Source organism: Desmodus rotundus, chromosome 3 (genome assembly GCF_022682495.2).
Source record: "Desmodus rotundus isolate HL8 chromosome 3, HLdesRot8A.1, whole genome shotgun sequence".
NCBI classification, from domain to species: domain Eukaryota; kingdom Metazoa; phylum Chordata; class Mammalia; order Chiroptera; family Phyllostomidae; genus Desmodus; species Desmodus rotundus.
Window position 1 is genome coordinate 24,356,179 of NC_071389.1, and position 21,980 is coordinate 24,378,158.

At 49.7% G+C, this 21,980-nt stretch overlaps 2 protein-coding genes across 2 annotated transcripts; both read right to left on the reverse strand.

The window, feature by feature from the left end:
• Positions 1 to 43: 43 nt before the first annotated feature.
• On the reverse strand, positions 44 to 3,995 carry LOC123479083 (uncharacterized). The gene is made up of 8 exons (XM_045190361.2): positions 3,987 to 3,995; positions 2,548 to 2,656; positions 2,289 to 2,356; positions 2,107 to 2,205; positions 1,672 to 1,855; positions 1,040 to 1,104; positions 768 to 863; positions 44 to 346 (listed from the first exon to the last, which is right to left on the reverse strand). The coding sequence occupies exons 2-8, from the start codon at positions 2,588 to 2,590 to the stop codon at positions 80 to 82; spliced, it is 822 nt and encodes a 273-aa protein (XP_045046296.2). The 5' UTR covers positions 2,591 to 2,656; positions 3,987 to 3,995; the 3' UTR covers positions 44 to 79.
• Positions 3,996 to 6,693: 2,698 nt separating this feature from the next.
• Positions 6,694 to 21,662, reverse strand: SF3A3 (splicing factor 3a subunit 3). The gene is made up of 17 exons (XM_024554594.4): positions 21,452 to 21,662; positions 21,123 to 21,170; positions 19,737 to 19,789; positions 19,526 to 19,631; positions 18,532 to 18,604; positions 18,063 to 18,154; positions 17,069 to 17,151; positions 15,687 to 15,825; positions 15,106 to 15,174; positions 14,587 to 14,654; positions 14,287 to 14,394; positions 13,348 to 13,417; positions 11,304 to 11,468; positions 11,099 to 11,209; positions 9,344 to 9,434; positions 8,274 to 8,329; positions 6,694 to 6,993 (listed from the first exon to the last, which is right to left on the reverse strand). Exons 1-17 carry the CDS (start codon positions 21,545 to 21,547, stop codon positions 6,916 to 6,918), a joined length of 1,506 nt encoding a protein of 501 aa, XP_024410362.2. The 5' UTR covers positions 21,548 to 21,662; the 3' UTR covers positions 6,694 to 6,915.
• Between the last annotated feature and the right edge of the window lie 318 nt (positions 21,663 to 21,980).

A 21,980-nucleotide genomic window follows, 5' to 3' on the forward strand; every position in this document is an offset into this window, starting at 1 on the left:
CAGAGCTGGGGGTGGGCCCGGGGGCTTGCCAGGCCTGCAGGGTCTTCCTGGCTGCTGCTCCCTGATTCAGCTGGGCCAGCTAAGGGAATGGGAACAGGAGCAGGGCAGAATGGAGGAGGAGCAGCAAAATGGCCCTAGCCAGGGACCAGAGCAGGGGACTCCTGGTGGCTCCTGGGGCTGCCCGGTTGAAGTGAAGGTTCCCATCCAGCCGCAGGCAGCTGCCTGAGGTCAACGCTTGGCAGCACTCCTGAGAGCAGGCCTGAGCCATGGCCCCATGACACCTGTAGATCCTTGCCACACAGGTCTGGCTGCAACCTGCAGTGTAGCCTGATCTGGACCGTTTCAGCTGCAAGGAGATATCGGACCATTCATCCTCCCCTTGCCCCTCTCTCCTACTCACAGAAGCAGAAAGTGTTAAGTAGGCCATGGCTGAGCTGAACCTTTCTGGGCCCCTAGCTCCCTCCCCATGAGGTCAGCCAGCCAGTCCCCAGAGAACATGCAAGGTGATCAGAACCAAGGGGGCATGTCCAGCAGACTTGGAAAATTCCAGCTGCTGCCCTGGATTAGTCATAATGCAGAGTTGAGAGGGTCAAGCATGCTAGACCCCAAGCAGCCTAGCTCCCAGCAGGTTCAGCTCCAGCCAGATTTGGCTACTGACCTACTAAGTCTAGGCAGAAGGAGAAAGGCCTGCATTTATGAGGCAGAAGGAGAAAGGCCTGCATTTATGAAGGAGAACAGCACCCCAATCCTTGGTGCCAGGGGCCCACCTCACAGAAGCCCAAGCCCTTAGCGCAAATGGCCACAGATTTCTGCCCTTTGAAGCATTCATTGCCTTGGCAGGAAAAGGTGGCACAGACTTTCTCCTGGAAGAGAAAGTGGAGGGGAGGGGAAGGATAGGGGTCACTCTTCAGACTGGACAGGGAATGAATGACAGAGGCAATGGAGCCCCACTATGCCTGTCCCACTGGCCTCAGCCACCACACACAGTCCATCCCTGCCTCTACCTCCCAGAGCAGGCAGGTGTGAATGAGACACTCACATTTCTCTTGGAGGCTGGTGGAGTGGGAACCAGCTTGTCCTCTGGGACGATCAGGTGGTCTAGACCTGGGAGCAGAGCAGGATTGCCCGGGGAAGTAATGTGACACCTCCACTGGGGACAATTCTGCCAAGTCCCAGCCCCAACCCTGATGGAGGGCATCTTGTGTGAGGACAGTCCCAACCTGAAACTTCCCCTTTTGCTGCCACCCTAGACAAGCACGGGAGACTGTTCTGGCTGCCTTGGAGCTTGGTGAGAGGGGGCACTGGCCAAGCTGGCCTGGGGAAAAGTGGAGGCATTGGGAAGGGGAATCTGGGAGCACTGAAGGTAGAAAGCTCAGACTTGGGGAGTTGATGAATGGGGTAGACCTCAAAGCTAAGGATCAGCCTGACAAGGTTTAGAGGTTAGGGTGTTGGCAGAGATGGGGGAGTTGGTGAAAATTAAATTCAGCTTTGAGGAACTATCAAGGGTTGAGGTTGAGTTGGGGGGTAGTGGATGGGCAAGGCTCAGGGCCAGGGAGAAGGGGGTGGGGCTGAGAGCCTATGGGGGCCCATGGGAGCAGGAGTCAGAGCAGGGCTCAGAGGGGGAGGGCCATGGAGAAGGGCTCCAGCCTCAGGCTGGTGGGACTGTCTCACCCGAGGCCAACTCATTGAGAGCCAGGCAGTGTGGGCCGCCGCTGCAGCACTGCAGAGAGCAGGGGCCTGGGCTGGGGGCAGAGGTGCTGCTGGCCAGCTGGCAAGGGCCGAGACCAGTTCCGTATCCCCTCTCACAGCTGTGGCTGCACCGGGCCATGTAGTGGGAAGTGTTTAGTTGAATCAGCTGGATAGAGAGAATGCCAGGGAGTCCGGGAGGATGAGGATGGGGGTGGGGGCACAGCCAGTCCTGGGCTGTAGCTCAGCCTCTCCCAGCATTTCAAACGCTGACTCCTCTCCCTGCTGCTTCAGTCTCTCTCTCCCACCACCTTCCTGTATGTACTTGTACATCAGCCCCTCCTTCCGATGGCCCCACTGCCAACCCCTCATGGTAGCCGCCTCCCCAACCTGGGGCTCCACAGCAGCCCCACCCTGCACCTCACAGTGGTGCTGCCCGGGTTCACACTCTGCCATTTGGTTGGAGAACTTTGCCTCCTGGTAGCACATCTCTCCGAAGCAGTGGAAGCTGTGGCATGTCTGTGGAAGGGTTCAAACACTGTGGTCTCATTCCCATGCATGAAGCATCTGGGAGGCTCTCTCCTCCTTCACAGCCTGCTTACCTGCACAGGAGCAGGGGTCAGCTGACCTCTAACCAGGTTCTGGGCTATCAGTAAGTCCAGCAGGAGGACTGGTAAAAGGAAAAGGGGAGAGGGGACTACTGCAGGGAGTAACCAGCTCAAGGGTCACAGGTCAAGGAAAGGTCATGTGGTGGTTAAGTGGAAGAGGTCGTGAGGTGAGGGCAAAGAAGGGGCAGTCCCAGGGTTACGGTGGGTCACAGAGTCCAGGAAAGGCTGGAATCCCTGGGCCCGGGACAGCTACCTCCCAGCAGAGCAGCCCTATGGCTACTTTTGGCCAGAGACATCTTCTGTTGAGTTGCTGCAGGAGCCAGAGAGAGTGCAGGACCAGTCCTGGGCAGCCCAGGTGAGAGCTGCAAAGAGAGAGTCCCACTGTTGCACTGCACAGATGAATAAACCGAGGCTGGGGAGCAGGGGAGGCCAACCTGTGGGGGAAAAGGGATCCCCGGAGGCTGAGCTTTTGTTTCCCAAAAGTCATGCTGTCAGTGACATCGACACAGGCACAACAGGACCTGCAGCCTAGTAACAGCCCCTCTAAGAGTGAATGTTGTTGGCATGGCAACAGCAGCATCCCAGGGAGACAGAGCTGGAACAGGTGCAGTGACAGGAAATAGACATCCAGTGCCATTGCCACAGATCTGGTCTCATTTGACTCCAACGGTGCTGGGGCTGGGGCTTGGGGTGAGGGTGGCAGGCTACCCCAGAACCCAGGGCAGGGAAACCCTGGGTCACAGAGAGGGTCAGAAGTGAGGGCTCACCTTGACCAGGTCCTTCAGGGTTCAGACCCCACCCTGTTCCTAAATCAGAGCTGAGCCAAGGCCAGGAGACAGCTCTCAGAAACCTGGATATCTGGATCCTGGCTCTGTCTCCTGAGTACAGAGGGGTCAGACCTATAAGGGTCTGCAAAGCTCAAGTTCAGGTTTTTCCATGCAAAGCAGAAAAGTGGTGGAGATGAGAGAGTGGGGCATCACCCTCATCTTCTCACCCAACCCCGGGAGGCTGAGTCCAGTCCAGCCCCCAACATTCCCAGGCTAACAGGGCATGTTTCCTTGCCCTCGTGGCTATAGTCCTGTATCAGCACTTGGATCTGTCTCTCGGGTGACAGCTGAAGCTAGCACTCACTCTGGGCTGGGTCCCTTCCAGAAGTAGTCTTTAATGTGTCAGTGGGTGGTGCTCAGGATTCAGGGGGCTGAGGTGAGGCAGGATAGGGACCCTTGGCAATAAGGGCCTCTTCTTTCTCCACCTCACCCCTTCTTACCACCAGGAGCCTCAGCCCACTGTTCTCTTGCTCCCAATACTATACTCTCAAGAAGCTGTTCTCATCCAGGTAGCACCTATTCTGTGGGGCTTCCATCCCCAGAGGTGAACAGGTTAAGAGAAGGGCCCAAAGGTTCTACCCAGGTCCCTGTGCCCCTATGAAAGGAAGGCCCAAGCCTCCCCCACAAGCCCCCTCTTTCTCCTCCTCCCTGGCATGGGTAGATGAGGCTACAAGTACCGTCCAGGAGTGTGAGGGGGCTGAACAGACTCAACAGAATCAGAAAGCCAGCAAAGCCGGGATGGTTACCTACTAGTCTATTAGTTCTGGCTCCGTACCTATCAACTTTAGTTCGTGCCCCACTCCATGGCTCCAGGGAATATTCCCTGTATTCCCTATGCCCCACCCCCTCCCAGCTGTGGACCTACCTGTATGCAGGCAGGTGTGGAGGGTAGCGAGCCTGTATGCATGAGTCCAGCAGGCTGCAAGCACAGCCCCAGGAAACGGGTGGCTGCCCCTCCTCCCCTCCAATCATTGGCCAGCTCTGGGAATTCTCTCTGATGTTGCTGCCATTGGGGACACACAGGGGCCACAGACAAAAGAAGGAAGCACACGCGAAGTCCAGGCTGTAGCAGGAGGGAGACAGTAATACCAACTGGCAGCTTGGGCAGATCAAAGGACCCTCATCCCAACATCCCAGTGGGACGTGCCTGGCAGGTAGAAGGGGCTCTCAGAAGAGAGCAGAGTGGGGGGAAGGCAGTGTCCTCCTAGAGTCCACCTGGAACGGGAGAACTGGTTGATAGTGGAGGGGCTAGTGTATGGGGAGAGGTCACAGGCCCATCCTCACCATGGGAACTTTGAGGTGAGGTTGCTGGCAGGACTCAATGAATGAGGGCAGGTATTAACCCAAGGATTAAAAAAAATGCAGCGGAGGAACATCACAGAACTTTGTCCCTCACTTCCTCAAACCATTGGTTACCTTTAGTGTGTCCCCTTTGTAGAACCTTCCAGTACAAGCTGACCCCATGTGGGGAACAGGAGGAGAGTGGAGGAAGGATGACCAGTTGAGACTGGACACAGATTTATTCACTTTCCTCTCAGAGGTGGGGAGTGAGTAGGCTCTTGCTCCAGGGAGGTTCCTCCCAGGATCTGTCTCAGTCCAGCAGGACCAGTCTGGGGGCCTGCCTGGGCTGGGAGGGTCAGACAGAGTCCTGCAGCTTCTACGATGGAGGGCCTTCCTCCCTGAAGAGTGAGCCAAATCATCCATTCTCAGCAGGAAACACCCTGGCAGAGGGGCAGGCTCCGTATCTATTGGAGAGATTCCTCTAAGACGCAGGAACCAAGGATGGACTTCTGGAGATTCATGAACCCCTACAATCGTATGCAGAAATGTCTATGCACTTGTGTTTTCCTAGGGAGAAAGTCCAGTTATCTTTGTATATAATGGTCTCTGATCCTAGTAAGATTACGAACTACTGATTGAAACCAAGAAATAGCAACACTCCACTCCTTCCCCAGCCTCATCAGTGGGCTCAGCTGAAATCCTGATCTTCCCATAGCAGACCCCCTGCAGTCCAGACTTTGAGGAGTCACCTCTGGGGAAAACGACTCCTGATGCCAAGTTTGCCCGAAAGTCCCTAGTAGCTCTGTGCCCCTGGGGGCTGGATGCACTTGGCCACGTGGCCCCTCCTGCCTGCCCACGAGGTTGTTAACGAGCCTCCTTGCCTCTGGTTCTGCTCTCACCATTTCACCTCCACTTATTTCTCAAGGTTTGCAAACCTAGGTGTGTCTGGGACACGGAGGGCAATAGAAAAACACTTGGGTGAATATAACAAATGAAGCAAAGGAGTCTTTGCTGTGGCAGGGAAACCCCGGGGCTCCTCCAGACTGCTCTGGGGCCTGGTTCACAGGACAACTGCACTTACCAGGGCAAGTGCCGGAGGACCCCTCAGAACCTGGTCCCATCTCCCCCTACACTGTAAAGAAAAGCAGGGTCTTGGGATGCTGCCCTAGCCCTGGAGGTCTGGGCACCCACTCCTACAGAGGACCATGACAGCTGCATTCCCCTGGGAGCCCCGATGCTGCACCAAGCAGCCTGGAGGGAGGTCTCCTTCCTGTATTTCTCACTTCCAAGGCTTGCTGAACTCTTCCCCAATGGCAATGTCTCCTAGCACCTCGGGCTGGTTTTCGGTAATCAGTGCTTCTAGTTGGCTCAATTAGGTTTAATTATCCACTCTGCTTCAGAAGCTCAGGCCCTGAAGAGGTTGTCCTATTGGAATTTTATGCAACTGAAGAAGCCACAGCAGGAGGCACGTGAGGTGCTGGAGGGATGGGTTAACAGGAAGGAAAATACCAGCCCAGAGTGAAGTGCCACAGGCGCAGGGGTGGCGAAGCCCGCTACCAGGGAGATGAGGGCGACAGGTGTGCGGGAGAGGGCCAGCTCCGAGTCAGGATCAGCACATGTATCACAGAGAATCTGTGCTGAGGGGCAACTGGGCCCTCTGGATCCTGTTCTGGGGCAGGACCTGGCTTTCAGACAAGTGGTGCCCGTGGGCAGACTGGAGCTTCCACGGCTCTCCTGGTTCTTTCCATTGGAGATACCAGATTCAGCTCCTGTGGCAGGGGCTCAACTCCCAAACCCTGGCTATCTGGACTTGGAGAACAAGGATTAATAGGGGTCTTTCAGAAGAAACAGGGTCACCGAAGACTCGTGTTCTGAGCCAGCAAGTGGGTGAAGTCACTGCTGTCCCAGTTCTGGTGTGCCAGGCTGCTGAGGCGTGGGGAAAGGGCAGGGCTGCAGGCCTGTTCCCAAGCAGCCCACCCCCTTCAGGCAAATTAAAAAAGAAAACCTCAGTGCCAACGTCATTGTCCTTAGCAGAGGCCCTGGTTCACCCTCCCCACCTCTCCCTAGCGTGTGCACCAACGGCGAACTCACAAGGGTGGGGCGTATCCTGGGATGATGCTCCTTTGAGGAAGTGGGGAAGAGGTTAGGTCAGATACACTAACAATATTTGTACCTAACGGGCGCTCATTAAACCTTAGTTGCTACTGAAGTTGATGAGAAAGGGGTAGGGATGTGTTAGGAGCTAAAGCACTGAGTTAGTCCGTGATCCTGGACTTCAGCAACAACACACATTCCGAACAAAGGCTGGTTTTATGTTCTGAAATTTTTTTAATATAAAACAAAGATAAAACACATTTCAACTCCACAACCTGCCAGCATGCCTTGTCTCTACAGGATGCGCACCAGACTGTAAGACTAGCAGAGTCTGTGGGCGCACTTGGTTGGGAGAAATAGAAAAAGCAAATCGTAGGGAAGCCTGGGCAAGCCCGAGAGCTGAAGTGCACTCCTGAACACTAGAGCAGTCCTTGTCTTTTCAGATCCTCGTATGTCTTCTTATTCACAACATTCCCACTGGAGTCTTCATACTCTTCCTGGAAAAGACGGGGCACACTGTTAGCTAGGCCTCCTGGGAGAAATGGCCAGAAGCAACACCTGGTACCCAAGTGCACCCCGGCCTGATCCCATGGACTGATCCCATGGCATTCGCCCGAGACAGTCCTTCCCAGCTGGGGCTCAGGAAGACAATTAAACCCCACTGCCCAAGGGCATCACTGTGTGTAATGAGCCACCTTCTCTCCTAGGGATCCAGAACGGTACCAACTGTGACCCACCATCCTTGAGAGATGAGCAAGTCATTCACTCCAATCACTTCCTGTATTTCAGATGAGGAACCTTGGCTGAGAAAGGCTGACCTAAGATAACAGTTCAAAAGGTTCCCCCAAGAACCCTAGTTCCTGCCCCCGAAGCCACTGCAGGTAAGAAGGGTGGAAGGGGGCCAAGCAGGCCAAGCTTCCCCACTTCCAGAACAGTCCTGCTTTATTCTTTTCTGTGTATCAGAGTTCTACGTTCCGGTGTGAAAAGGGCATCGATACTAAAAAAGGAACACTGACAACCACTGATCTGCAGGGAAAAAGCTGCTACCGTTCCTCACACACACGGCATCCTCATCTCTGAAACCTGCTGCTCGGGGTGACAGCTCAAGACCAAAAAGGATGCCTCCCCACCTCAAGGAGGACCGTCTCTCGTGAGATGCTATCCTCAAAGTATATCTAATGTTTAACATACACTAAACATTATGAGATATGGATTCTCAGCCTCTCAGCTGATGCAGCCCCACGGCAGGACAAGACATTGGGTGCTCCTGCTCACCACTTCAAAATTTCAGGGGGGAGTACAACCTGTCTAAAGACACAGATTTAAAGTTTGACGTATTTAATTATTACAAATAAATTAGGCTTACATGTCAAGAGTCAATTTATAGATATTGTCACATTATACTCTACACCAGTGATTTTTAACTGATGTGCTGCCAGAATTTGTAAAACATGCAATGCCTGGCTATTTAGACTGGGTCACTGACCTCTTTTCCCTAAGATTGTGTCAGATAAGAAAATGACAACAGCTACCACCACAATAGTCATCCAGCGTGAATGAATCAAAATTTTACCTGTTTTTTTTTTGTCAGATTGGCAAAAAATGTATTTTTGGTGTGCCACAGAATTTTGGTAACTAGTTTTGTGTGTGCCACGAGATGAAAAAGGTTGAACACTGCTGCTCCGTACTGCAGTGAGCCAGGGACCACGTCCCACTCCCCTCCACATGGCGAGGGGCTCCGCCATTTGCCGCCATCCCTGACGGCACGGGCACCTACCTCAGTGTCGGGCTGCCACCGTTCTGACGCCTTCTGCAGCTTCAGCTTGGCCCACACTGCGGGCGAGAACGAACAGAGTGAGTACCTCGGGCTACACAGTGTTAACAACGTCGCCACCCCCCACCCGGTTAGGACTCCCCAGGGTGACCCTGCATTTGAAGCGCTGGCTTGCCCCAAACTGGAATTTTGGTTCTGGACCACTTGTAGGTAACTCCATTGCAAAACTTACCATAATCTTTTCTATAAAAGAAAAGTTGCATTAAATGTAACCAAAGACCTCTTAAAATACAGAATTGATACTCTTGGAGAAAGAAGTAAATGTGGTACAACTTATGGGAATTATCAGAGAAAGTGACCTTACTGTTTTGCTGTGTTTTTTTTGAGAGTAAGTTTAGTAAAGCTGGGGACAGTGAAACAAGGAATGGCTTGGCATAGAGGAAGCAACGGGAGAGCCTGGGCAGGTCTGCTCTGGCTCACTGAGAAGTCAGTGAAAAGGAGGTCTTAGAGACAGGTCCAGGGGTTTGGTCCAGGACGAGCTGCTGCCGCCCACTGCTCCCCTGATTGCAAGTCTTGTGGGGACTCTTATTGTTTAGGAGACACATGGCTGTGGGGGAAGAGGCTCAAAATCTTGCACAGAATTAAAAGTCTGGTTTTAAAGATTTTGTTTTTAGAGAGAGGAGGAGGGAGAAAGAAAGGGAGAGAAACATCGATGCATGTGAGAGACATCGATTGGTTGCCTCTTGTATGCCCCCAACAGGGGATGTGGCCCACAACCCAGGCATGTGCCCTGACTGGGAATCGAACCGGCAACCTTGTGCTTTGTGGGATGACGCCCAACCCACTGAACCACCCCAGTCAGGGCTAAAAGTCCTATTTTATACTCAGCACTGGGCTCTTCTCAAAGGAGAAATAGTCGGTGCTGCTGACCCTCAAAACTACAGTAATGTGTGACTGTTGCAACTTCCACATATCCATAAGCTGCCCTTTGGCCTGGACACACCAGGGTATTGGGACAGTGAGTTGCAGGAGTGGCCCTTGGTCTGGTCTACCAAAGAATAAAGCCTACTTACAAGAGACGGCGTCTTCAATCTGTGTCACGTTGGCGAAGTGGGCAGTGTTTGGGATGCCCAGACACCGCATGCCGTGTGCGTGACGCCACTCCTGGAAGGAGAGAGAAACAAAAGCTCAATTCGAAATGGAACGGCTGAACACGGAGCACTAACGCCATTCTCCTCCTAAGCCCCAACCTGACCCTTTCCCAAGGACTCCACCTACAGGCAGCATTGCTTTTGTGGTTCAGGTATGTAAACAGCTGGCTGTGACGGACAAGAGGCAGATCCTTCAAAGCGGCATTGCTCTGTGCTTTTACCTCGTGGGCTGGTTTGTGACACCTAGGCCCTACATCCAGTACTGTCAAACAAAACCTGCGTGTGAAGCCCACAGAAATGCAACACAACTCTAACTGGTCGCCTCACATGCAGCCCCCCCACCCCCACACACAAGGGTCACTGGTGGCAGGACAGTGCCACCTCTGTAAGTATAGAAGACTCTTTAACAGGGACAAGCTGGGATATGAGAGAGGGTGGGGAGAGATGCCGATGCAAGGACAACTTTGGCTCAGGGATGGCAGACGGCATGGGCTTTACCCTGGATGCCAATTCCAACTTGTTGGAAGTGGTGTTGAGAACGACTCGGAGACTACTCAGGACTCGGCAGAAAAGACCCAGGACCAATTAGTAATATGTATGTCTGAGGGAGGGAGGGAGGGAATGTATACAAATTTGCCATCCTTGGTCTAGCAGGTCCTTTTCATTCTGTAAAATTTCCTTCCCAGTACTGAGCTCTGAAGGCAGAAACAAAACGAGGGTGAATCCGTTCACTAGAGTACACCCACATAATGCCTTGTCTAAACAATAGTCTGGCAACCATCATCCCTTTAGTTTCTCTTTCCCAAAGAGGCAAAGGCCCTTTAAGAGTTAAAGGAGGAGGCAGTCCGCTGACAACCAGCAGTGGGGTGGAAAAATGACTAAGGAGTCAGAGATGCTTTAAGACAGCGATTTTCAACCTTTTTCCTCTCAAGGTACACATAAGGTAATGACTAAAATTCTGTGGCACACCAAATATAAATTTTGCCAATCTAACAACAAAAATGTATAATTTGAGTTATTCACAACGGACAGATATTATTGTGTTGGCTGTTGTCATTTTCTTTCTTTTTTCTTAAGAATTGAAAAAAAAGATTTTATTTATTTTTAGAGAAGGGGAGGAAGAAGGAAAAAGAGAAATATCAACGTGTGGTTGCCTCTTGTGAGCCAACTGGGGACCTGGCCCGCAACTCAGGCATGTGCCCTAGACCAGGAATCGAACCCGGGACCCTCTGGTTTGCAGGCTGGCCCTCAATCCACTGAGTCACACCAGCCAGGGTGTTGTCATTTTCTTATTTGACTCTGTAAGGGAAAAAGAGGTCAGTGCCCCTGACTAAATACCTAGGTGTGCATATTTTAAAAATTCTCGCAACACACGGGTTGAAAATCACTGGTCTAAGACACAGGCAAGACAGAGGAAAGTACAAGCAAGAGAAAACGGAAATGAGGTTCACACGGCAGGTGGGAGAATGCCCCACAGGCTCTTTTAGGCACTAACTATTCAAGGCCAGCATCGGCACCAAAGGCCAAACGCCGCACACCTGACTTCAGACCCAATCCTTCTCTGATTCTCTTGAGCCCTGGACACTAGCGGCCCTCTCGGGCTGCTCCCATCCTCTCCGCTGAAGGACCCGTGTTTTAGACATCAATTTCCAGGAGAAATGGCTCTGAATTCCTTACAGCAAAGTGCCGCTGGAAGGCCTTGGGACCTCGGTAGGTGTAGTTTCCACAGATCTCACAGTTGTAGTTGATATTTAGGCCATGAAGCTTATACAGCCAGTAGGGGATGGGCTGAAAGAAATCGGGAAACAAACAGTATCAGAGGACCACCTCCATCTGCTCTCAGACGGGGCCTGGGGAGACAGACGGTGGCGCAGGGACTTACTTTGCCGTCCCAGCCAAGGGGCAGGTTTTTGGGGTTGTAAATGATCTCGTTCTCCTCATCCTCACTTTCGCTCTCACTGATCTGCTCTTCCTCCTCCTCTTCTCGCTCTTCTCCTGTCCTTGCCTGCTTGCGCTGGACATTTTCGTGAGTGAGATGTCGCTGTTCCTACACCAGGTCCGTAAATGAAAAGGGAAGTCAGAGAAAAGTAGTGAAAAGCAAGAAAGGAAATTTCCTATTTTCCTGCAACCCTTGCTGACCCCTCACTTCCAAGGACGAGGTTTCCCTTCTGGCAAGATAATAAAGGGAGAGTCTGCTTTCCTTGCACAACTCCCGTCAGCAGGCCCCCCCTGGCCGCAAAGGGAAAAGTCAAGGTTTTGTGTCACTAGCCTAAATTACTCATCTGAGGCCACGGACTACCACAGCACAACAGAGAAAGAAGTCGTATCTCAAACGTTTCCTGAACCGGTCCTTTCTTCTCATTCCCACTGCTAATGCCCTCAGCCAGATGAGAACCTTCTAACTTGCTCTGAGCCTCTCCTCACTCCAGTCCAGCTTCCACTTTGTTTTCAGCTTTATCTGCTTAAAAGAAAACCAATCCAATGGTACACTTTGCGTAAAAAACTTGTATTGGGTTTTTACTGTTTGAAGGACAAAGTTGAAATTTCTAACACCGCTCATGAAATTTTTCACACTTACCATTTCCTCCACTTGTAACATGTCCCCTCCCTCCTTCTACTTAGAAAACTCAAATCTCAATGAATTACAGCATATATCTCATTCCACCACACTCATGTGTCTCCTCTCACCACAAAGTGGGTCTTTCAGGGGCAGAAGGCCGTATCACATTCCCTACCGCCTCCAACGATTTAACACAACGTCTGGAAACCAACAGATAGCAATAAACGGTGAACCACACAAATCGTATCAGTACACAATGAGAGCAACTACTGGCAACCACTGTCTGGAATTCTCAGGAGAATGGTGCCACCTCCTGGCAAGGCAAGCAAAACGCTCTCAAAGGAGGGGAAAGTAGTGAAGACACCTATGTCAAGGGCAAAATTGGCCTCTGGGCATCTTCAGAGGACTGGCACCTTGGTCTGCTGCCCCAGTAGCAAAGCCCACGTTTACTGTGGAGAACGGTAGTGTCCCCAGTGTCCAACGTCTGGCTAGCCTCCTTTTGTTGGAAGCAGTGTAATAGAGGGAACCAGGAGGTGACTCCAGACTTATCGCTACCATGTGCAGTCCTCAAACAAGGGCAGAGAACATCCATGGCAACGGACAAAGGCCCACAAACAAGCTCTCTGAGCTGGCGCCACCCACTCAGAGCACCGTCTGAGCATCTGCAACGGGAAAGCCTCCGAGAGCAGGTGAGAACTGCGAAACGCAGGCACTGTCGGGCCGGCTGGCCTGCTGCAGGGGCGCTGCCGTCTTCTCGGGGTGAGCGCTGCCCTAGTCCCTGAAAGACAACTCTTTTCCTCCTATTCCTTCCCCTACTTTCTGAGATATACATCCTGGTCGGCTTAGGCCTTTTCCACCCCCAACTAACCCTCCTTCCTGAGAGAATACTCAAGGAGCGGCTCACAGACAGCTTTGTACCACGAACATTCTAGCCCTAAGTTCCTCACCACCTTGGAAACACGTAAGTAATGCCTTTTCATGTTAAGTCATGGCTAAAAGCTGCTGTGAGTAGCTTTTCTCTTACTTGCCTTTCGAGTGTCTGCTTCTTGGGTTACCTGCTGGGTATATTCTGGAGCTCAAGCAACGAACCTGCACCGTTCTGATACTGTATGGAGAGGGGAGCCTGTTCTCTCTGCCTAGCCTCCTGGGAGCTGGGCAGCCTTGGGAGTATCACCTGACAACAGACACCTAAGAACAGAACAGGACCTCACTGAAGGGCCAAGCACCCTAAGAGAACTCTGTTTTCTGCTGAACTAGTTTAACACCTGCTCTTCCTCCTTCATCCTAGAAAAGAATATCCTGACTTCATGTTTCTCTTACTCCCATACCTTGTAGCATTTACAGTCCTCACCAGTCGGTTACTCACCCCAAGAATCTCTACGTATTCGTAGATCTGGGCTTCGAGGAAAGCAATATCTTTGTTCCTCTCCGTGTCTCTAAGAAGAAACAAGCCGTATCACTCAAGGGTATGTTAACCAGTGCCTTGTTCCCTGTGTCGGAGAGCACTTATTCAACAACGGGTGCATTACAAACTCTAAGCACACGCAGAAGACGCTGTGAAAGCAGATGCTCTGTCTAGCCCAGGACTCGCTGGTGAAGTACAGAGGCTATTTCTGGGGATGCGAGGAAGCTTCCTTCGACCTCCTTCTACAAGGTGGGAGGCACATCCAGATGTGCACATTCCCACACTAGAACCTGCAAAGGAGATGCGCTGCAAAGAGCCAGCTCCAGGATCTGGGCCCAAACCCTGACCCTGCTACTTGGTAACTGAGAGGGTGGACACATTTCTGGGTGGGGGTGGAAGAGGGTATAAGGGGGATAGATGGTAATGGGCAAAAAATACCATTTAAAAAAAAAGAAAGTGGATACTTCTCATAACTTTTCTGAGTCCTTAAAAAAAAAAAATCAGGATAACAAGTACTTTTCAGGGCTGTTGTGAGAATTGGGACAGACACACACACAAAGTGCCCTGCATGCGTGTGGCTCAAGAACAGAGTCGACTGTCATTAGGGAAAATAGACGTAGGAAAGTATTTTTTGAACCCAGCTACAGGCTATTAAGGCAACACAAGGTCCCTAGAGCAGTTTCAACAGCAGAGACTTCAGCCACTCTCTATCACCCAGTACAAACTGTGCTTGGTTTGTGACAGAGAACACCTTCTGCCGTTAGCAGAGAAGACGAGCAGACTGGGCCTCTATGGATCAGCAGGGGCGACAATAGAGTTTAAAATCTCTGTTGTGAAGAAAATTCTGCACAGGAACAACATGTTAAAACTGCAAGCAGAGGTGCTACCCCAGCCACTCACCGCTTGGTACCCTTTGACTTGGGATTTTTTGCAAACAGGGAGGTGTCGAGCGACTCCAGGGACTTTCCTTTGGTGCTGAATAGCCTCTGGGCTCGCTCTTCTAGGGTCCTACGGAGACAGGAGGGGAAAAGGACTTCAGGATTACTTTATCATACAGACTTGCTTATTTTTGCAGTGTGTGTGTGTGTGTGTGTGTGTGTGTGTGTGTGTGACGACACATAGAAAAAATGGTATCAGAGCCACGCAGACTGTGCAAACACAATAAATGGGACAGTTATGACAGAAAAACCAGTCTCTTACCCGCCACACTTTAAGCCTAAAGCTAGGAGTGCAGATTTCAATCTGTCCAGACCCAGGGAGGCCAACTCCTAAATATATATAAAAAAAACAAGTTACAACAATTTTATTTAAGGAGATCTTGACAAACGACGAACGCTCAAACTTGGGTCTTCGCAGGCAGGTGGTGCGGGTGTTCCCGAAGCTGGGGCACACCTGCACGTTCCACAGCCCACCTCCCGGCGTTCGGCTCACGCTCTCCGAAGGCCTGACTGACTCTGTGGACAAGTTCATAAATAACCATACTGGTAGTGTTCCATGACCTCCACTACAGCTGAATAGAATCTAAATTATTATTTCAGTTTTCAAAATACTGTACTTTTTTTTTTTTCCTTTTTCTGTATTTTCTGCATATGTCTGGTCCCAGGAACTGGTGTCTTATCATGGTAAGTCCGCAGCATTAAAATAGAAAAATGAGTGGTCCCTCTGAAGAGGGAACAGGCAAGACCAGGACGCTGGCTAAAGAAAACATACCAAACATACCTCCCAGGAGGAAAAAGCAGAGAGGTCAAGGTGGGCTCCAGCATGTGTCAGGGCACTGCTTGTCTCTTTCTGGCAGGAAGAAGGGTACAATGCTTATTAAGATCGAGGTTTAGAGAGACGGCATGGGAGCCACCTCAACTACCAGGTGCTGGCCGGCTCTCTTGTTATATATACATATGAGTAAGAATCAAAGTCCTGCAAGGCAGAGCAAAACCTGAAACAACAGATGGTACATTCTCTTCGAGAGTTTAGAAAAACTCAAGTTTATCCCCAGGATTTGCAAGAATATACAGCAACAATTCCTAGCACATAATCCATCCATTTTGGGTCGGTGGGAAGCACACAGCAGTGATGACATGGTTGATGAAAAGCCTGGGCTTAGCCAATGGCAAGTGGGCCCTGACAAAGCTCCTCTCAAAGTACACAGAGAAAACCTAGCGCAGTGGGCAGAGAGCTCCTCATGGCCACTCTGATCCCAGGCTCAGCATATGAAAGCCCTAAAGCAGAGGCTCGAGTTTAAAGTAAAACAGCTACTTTAATTCCCTGGCATGTCCTCCACCCACACCTCCACTGAAGCTCACCGGCCATCCAGGAAAGGTACCATTCTCCCACTTCTTCTCAAACTCATTTTGAATCTTCCCAAAAAGTTCATTCTGATCTTGGAGGGGCTTCACTCTATCTGTGTAATCCTGGAGGTACTCAAGCAGCATCTCCAGGTATCTATAGAGGAACAAGCAACTCAGAAAAGGCAAAGAGGGTCCCTATTTTGATAAATTGTTATGCCCTGTAAGATACGTGTATACTTAGAATTCTGGGTTTTTTAAAAAAGATCTTACTTATGTTTTAAAGAGAGGGAGAGAGGGAGAGAGACACCAACGTGCATGAGAAACACTGACTGGTTGCCTCTTGCACGCACCCAACAGGGGACCTGGCCCGCAACCCAGGCATGTGCCCTGACTGGGGAATTGAAATGGCAGCCTTTGGGTTTGCAGGCTGGTGCTCAACCCACTGAGCCACACCAGCCAGGGCTATACATATAATCCTAATGATATTACTTTTTAAAACTAATACTACTACTTTTAGAAACGAGCTTACAATTGACTTTCTTCTTAACATGACATCTTGATTCTACCCTTTCCTATCTTCTTTCATCCTCCCAACATAATTGCAAATTCTAAAGTCTTTTATTTTTTTAATCCTCGCCCGAGGATATGCTTTTCATTGATTTTAGAGAAAGAGGAACTGTGGGCAGGGGGAAATAGAGAGACAGAGAGAAACATCAACTGGTTGCCTTCCATGTGCCCTGACCAGGGATTGAACCCCCACAACCTTTTGCGCTTGGGGACAATGCTCCAACCAACTGAGCCACTGGCCAGGGCCCAAGTACTCAAGTCTTGACTCACGCATGCAAGATTTCGGTTAAGCTGACTGGGGCTGGTGAACACGCACCACAGGGTGCAGATGATGTGTGGTGGAACTGGACACCTGAAACCCGTACAATTTTATTACCAGTGTCACCATAATATATGCAATAAAAGGGGACGGGGGAACCTTTTAAAATTTATTTCAGGTAGAAATCACTAACCAGGGGTATAACACAAAACATCTATACATCAGACCCAGGCACCTCACTTCAGTCACAACCTGAGCAAGTTTAATTTTCCCCCATCAAACTCCTAAGACAGAGAGGTCCCTGGATGGGAGACTTCCTTCTATAATGAGGCAAAATTAGGAACGGTATGGGTGTAAGATTACAGATGTGCTCACGGACACACATTCTTCCAGAGCCAGAGGTTTAAAACAAAGGTTTTAAAACCATGCCATTCAAATCCCTATCCTTCTCTAAACCTGGAAGTCACCAGGAAGGCCTTCCACACAACGAAATTCAGGACTCCGCTCTCAGTCCTTCGCACTAAATAATCTACTCAAGCCCAGGAGAGGCCTAGAGGCTGGTACTGCTTACCGCTTGTACTCCGCGTTCTTCCTTTCTTTAGGAATGTCAAATAACTGGTCAAAGATGGACAGGTATGTGATATAATCCAGCTTCTGGAAAGAGAAAAGAGGTGACGAGAGCTTCGGTTAGGTGTTTCCTCCAGGTTACACTACAATCTCCAGTAAATAAAACCAAAAGTGAGTGTTGCCTAACGAGCGTGTTAGCCTTTTTCTGTTCTGCCATTTAAGTCCTACACTAACTGGGGAGAACAGCAGACATACAATTGATGCTATAAAATCAAGATCAAGTTAATAAATGGTAAACTGAAAGAAATACCTGTTGAACGTTACATGCCAGGCACTTGGTTAACGACTCTGACATCCACTGTATCCTAAAATAAGGTGCTGGGAGGTGCCATTCAATCACTCATTCAATCACTCATTGAGCATCTTTGGACCAAGTACACAGATACAGGTGAGAACAAGACAAACCCAGAATCTGCCCTCATGGAGCTTAAAATTTAGTCACTGAATTTTTGGGACATTTCCTCACAACTCCAAGAGGGACTTAATCATACACTGTCTTGAGATCTTTCTGAGATTGTCACATTAAATCGCATGTCCTACAGTAAGTTATTTTTCAAATGTCTTTTCAGAAAGACATCAAATAGCCCTTTGCTGGTGAGATTGTTTTGTGTCTTCTAGGTACCGGGTACCAGGTACCATGTGCACCTAACACAGGAGTATATGTGTTTGTGAGTTTTTAAAAACATCTATTTTTACAAAAGCAAAGTATGCTTGTATTAATCAACATTCATAATATGCTTATTGTAGTCAACTGCAGAAACCTGATGTTCATTTTGAATGCTGTTTCATTCTAAAAAAACCCATTACCTCTTTAATGTTTACATAACAGTTACAATCCCCAGGAAGACACTCTTAATTGCTTCATGCCCAGGAGCCCCAGCCCAGCACCCTGACTCACCCTTAGTATGAAAACCACACTCTCCTCTCCTGGGTCTTACCTCAGAGGCCTTCAGGTTAATGTATTTGAGGTAACAGTCGTGGAGATCCAGGTAACGACCGTATCCCTCTTCATCTGTGAACTCCACCAGATCTGAAGGAATCAGATACCAATGGTTCAAATACTAAAGACCATCTTCTTGGACTTGGCTTTTCAAATGTACTGTGAGTTCCTTGTTTCACGAAGCAACCCTTCACCGAAATGTCCTCCCTATGCTCCCCAAAGTGAACAGACCCCAGCTTTCCAGGCCAGGAAATTTGAGCTAGGCTGGCACGGAATTGAATATTTTGTCCAAGGCCTATTTAGGAGGTTAATCTAGCCCAGAGAAACCAGCAAAGAGAAAACCACTAAGAGAACCTGGCTACAAACTTCGCTGGGGCCCTGTTTTCTTAGGCTTGGAGGGCAAACTGGGTTCTGTTATTAACTTTTACTTCTGTGAGGACTGGGTAGGAAAGTTAAATTCCTCTTACTTTGTGCCTCTTCACTTGGATTCTCTCGAGCCTTTAGGAGCTCCTCAAATTCCACTGACATTGGCACACAGATCTGATGAGAGAAAGAGAAAAGCTGAAGTGGGCTTTTCAACATAAAAAAGGTTGCAACATCACAAAAATGGGCTGTATAGAGAGTGGGACTTCTGACACTCTGGTCTTGATTTTTCCTTTTTCTAAATAAATAAATAAATACATACATACATACATACTGGTTTTAGAGAAAGGAAAGAGAAAGAGAAACAGACGTTGATCGGTTGGTTACTTATCTGACCAAAGATCGAACCCACAACCTAGGCATGTGCGCCTGACTGGGAATTGAACCCACGACCTTTCGGTGTATGGGACATCGCACCAGCTGAGCCACACGGGTCATGGCAGTCTGGATTTTTCTTAGGAGCCCACTATTGTTTTCCATTTACCTTTTTCTTTTCCTTTTTGTGTTGTTTGACTACTGCTAAAGTCGCATGCGCTCACAAAAACTCAAATAATATAAAAAAGACAAAATGAAAACTCAAAGTCCTCTTTTATTAATTCTCCTACAGTTAACACTGTCAACAGATTTTTTTTTCAATACCAGCCATTCCCAAAGTTTGCTGCTCATTGGAATCACCTAAAAGAGTGTTAAAAACCCCCGATGCACCTGACACCAGTTAAATCAGAAGGGGCGGGGCCGCTGCTGGTACTCACTGAAGACCTCCAGGTGATTCAAGTGAGCAGCAGCATTTGGAAACCACTGCTCCATGTATTTAAATGCAGAGGGTGGGGGAAAAGTAGGTTTACAGTTGTGAGTACATGAAACAGAGTTTACTATTGTATTATTTATTATTGTATTATTTCCCATGCGAACAACCGTAAGAGCCTACTGGAGAGCAGGTGTAAGGAAATGGAGACGTGCCGCTCAGGTGTTCCCTCAAAGAAGAGTGTGTTATTTAGGGGCAAGCAGGTTTAGAGGGTATACTTTTGGAGGCCATACCTCATTTGGGTGCTTCCGGTGAAATTCTTTTATTTGCTTGAGTCTATTATAGAATTCAGCAAATTCATTAGGTCCTGAAATGGCATTGAGCTCCTCCTTCCGTAACCTGCAATTTCATAAAAAATCCAGAGAACACAGAGCATAAAATCGGCCCTTTCACTACGGCTCCTCGGAATTACTAGCCCCTGGGTCGGCTGTGACTGTCACTTACCCGTCCTTATCGTCATACAAATCCCTCAGGTTCCCACTGACTTCCATGTACCTCTGAAAGACAAGCACAAACCCATCAGAACGAAGCACTCTGTACAACCACAGAGCTAAGCGACCAAGAAGGGCTCTCTAGTCAAAGCCAAGGGAAACTTCCAGGGATGTGGTGTAAAAAGTTCCTGTGCTTTCTGGTACCTTTAGTACAGAGCACTGATTCCTGGTTAGCTTTTGAAACAGGTCAATTTAAGGGGTGGCAGAGGGTTCCTATATTTACACGCTACTGATGTTTGACTTTCCCGAAGAGTCACATCAGAGAGCCATATGCTAAACTGCAGTTCCCACCTAAGACCCTCAAGGGCAAAGGGGTTATCCGAGATGATTTTCACTTCTTCAAAAAGCTTGACTGAGCAGAGGGAAGAGGGGGCAGGGGCTGTGTAGAGGTGGGCAAAGGAAGGGAAAATGGGGATATGTGTAATAGTGTCAACAATAAAAATAAAGTTAAAAGAAAAAGTTGACTGAGGAGTGCACAGGCTAAATAAAACATCACACAGATTCCTTTAGATTCCAACTCAGGATGGAACAGGCACATGGCCCCATCTCCTCAAGTTTTGGGGGCACATCTGTTAAAGAATTTGGGATTGTTAAGCTTTAAAAAGGTACTATATGCTACATAAGATCCCTAGTGGAATCTGGAACAAATATTAATAGTTCTGCAGTAAAACATGCATTACTTACTAAGTGGGATAAAGATTCTGCCACCAAATAATTACCAAAGCAAACAAACAAACAAACAAAAAACCCTTTTGTTTTCAGAGTATTTCAGATTTGGGAATTTATATACAGGATTAGAAACTTGTACTATTAATTATCTCCTAAAAAGTCAGAAACCCTGATTAGGTCTTTTATGCCTTTCTTAACTGATTTCAAGCAAATGCAAGAAAGAGCACAGTATGAACCTCCATTTACCTATCACTCAGGTTTAATGACAATCAACATTTTGATTAGTTTTCTGAAAGTAATAAATGGAACTAGTGCTAGGTAAATGCTGGCAGTGTGGGCACAAATAATTCAAAGATGCGTCCTGTTTTGAAGAGAAGAGGTAATACCTTCTATGCCTGAGTAATCTACTTCTCATAACTATTCTTTGCACATGGATGGGATACAGGACGCTACTAGGGGAGTCTTTCCGAGTAATGAAGAATGAGTAAGAGTTCCCCATTCAGAGAAGTGAGGAAGGGCAGTCCAGCACCCTCAAGCTCAACAGCCGCGTGGACAACTCCAGGCAGACAACCCGCGACTGGCCAACCTGGTTGTCTTAGACCCTGCACCCCGCCTTGCCTCTTTCCCAGCTCGCTCTGACCCCAAGAGAAGCGGACAGCGGGGTACTCACATCTTGCATGGCCCGCGTGCGGTGGTCAGAGTTGATCTGGTCCCGGAGCTGAAGAAAGGCAAAGGGTGACACAGACGCCGTTAGTTGGATTTCTGGAGTTGAAAAGGCCGCCGGAGGGCGGAACTTAGCCGCTCAGGTCTTAGCGGCTAAAGAAGGGGCCCCCGGGGGCGCTGGGCCCCGGGAGGAGGTTACCAAGGGCGGACCTCGGCGAGGGAGCCTGGGAGGGGGCGGGGAGCGGGGCAGGCCTGGGGATCAAAGAAAGCTCTCAGAGGGTACACACGGGGATGGGGCCCGGCCGCAGACGGAGCCCCCACCCAGGCCCCACTCACCGTGGACTTCTTAGTGAGCATCTCTTTGGCCATGACATCCATGAGCCGCTCCTTCTCCTCATGATAGCGCCGCTGCTGCTCGAGAATTGTCTCCATCTTCACTCCGCCGCCGCCACTCAATTCAGACCACCGACAGGGCCGGAAATAACTGCTGCCGCCTTGCTCGCCAGCGTCCCTACCGCTGCGCGTCCGGCTGCACCGAAGTTCCGCGGGGCCGGAAGTGCCCCGGGGAATGGAGGAAAAGGGAGCACCACAAGGAGAGCCAGTCTGTGCTATCGAGGTGGTAGCAGTGCCCTCTGCTGGCCGGGAGTGTGGTAGAGCTTGCAGGTTTCCCCTAGGGTGCATACAAAAGTCCGGGAACCTGTCGTTTTGCTGCGACCTTCCTGCGGCCCGCCAGGCGGACCAGGGGAGACTGTGTGGACTGAGGAGCACTGAAGAGCACGGATGGGTGACTTTTGACAACATTGTCCCTTCTCTGGACCTCAGTGTCCTTGCCAGTAAAATGGGGATAATAGTAGTTTTATGTTGT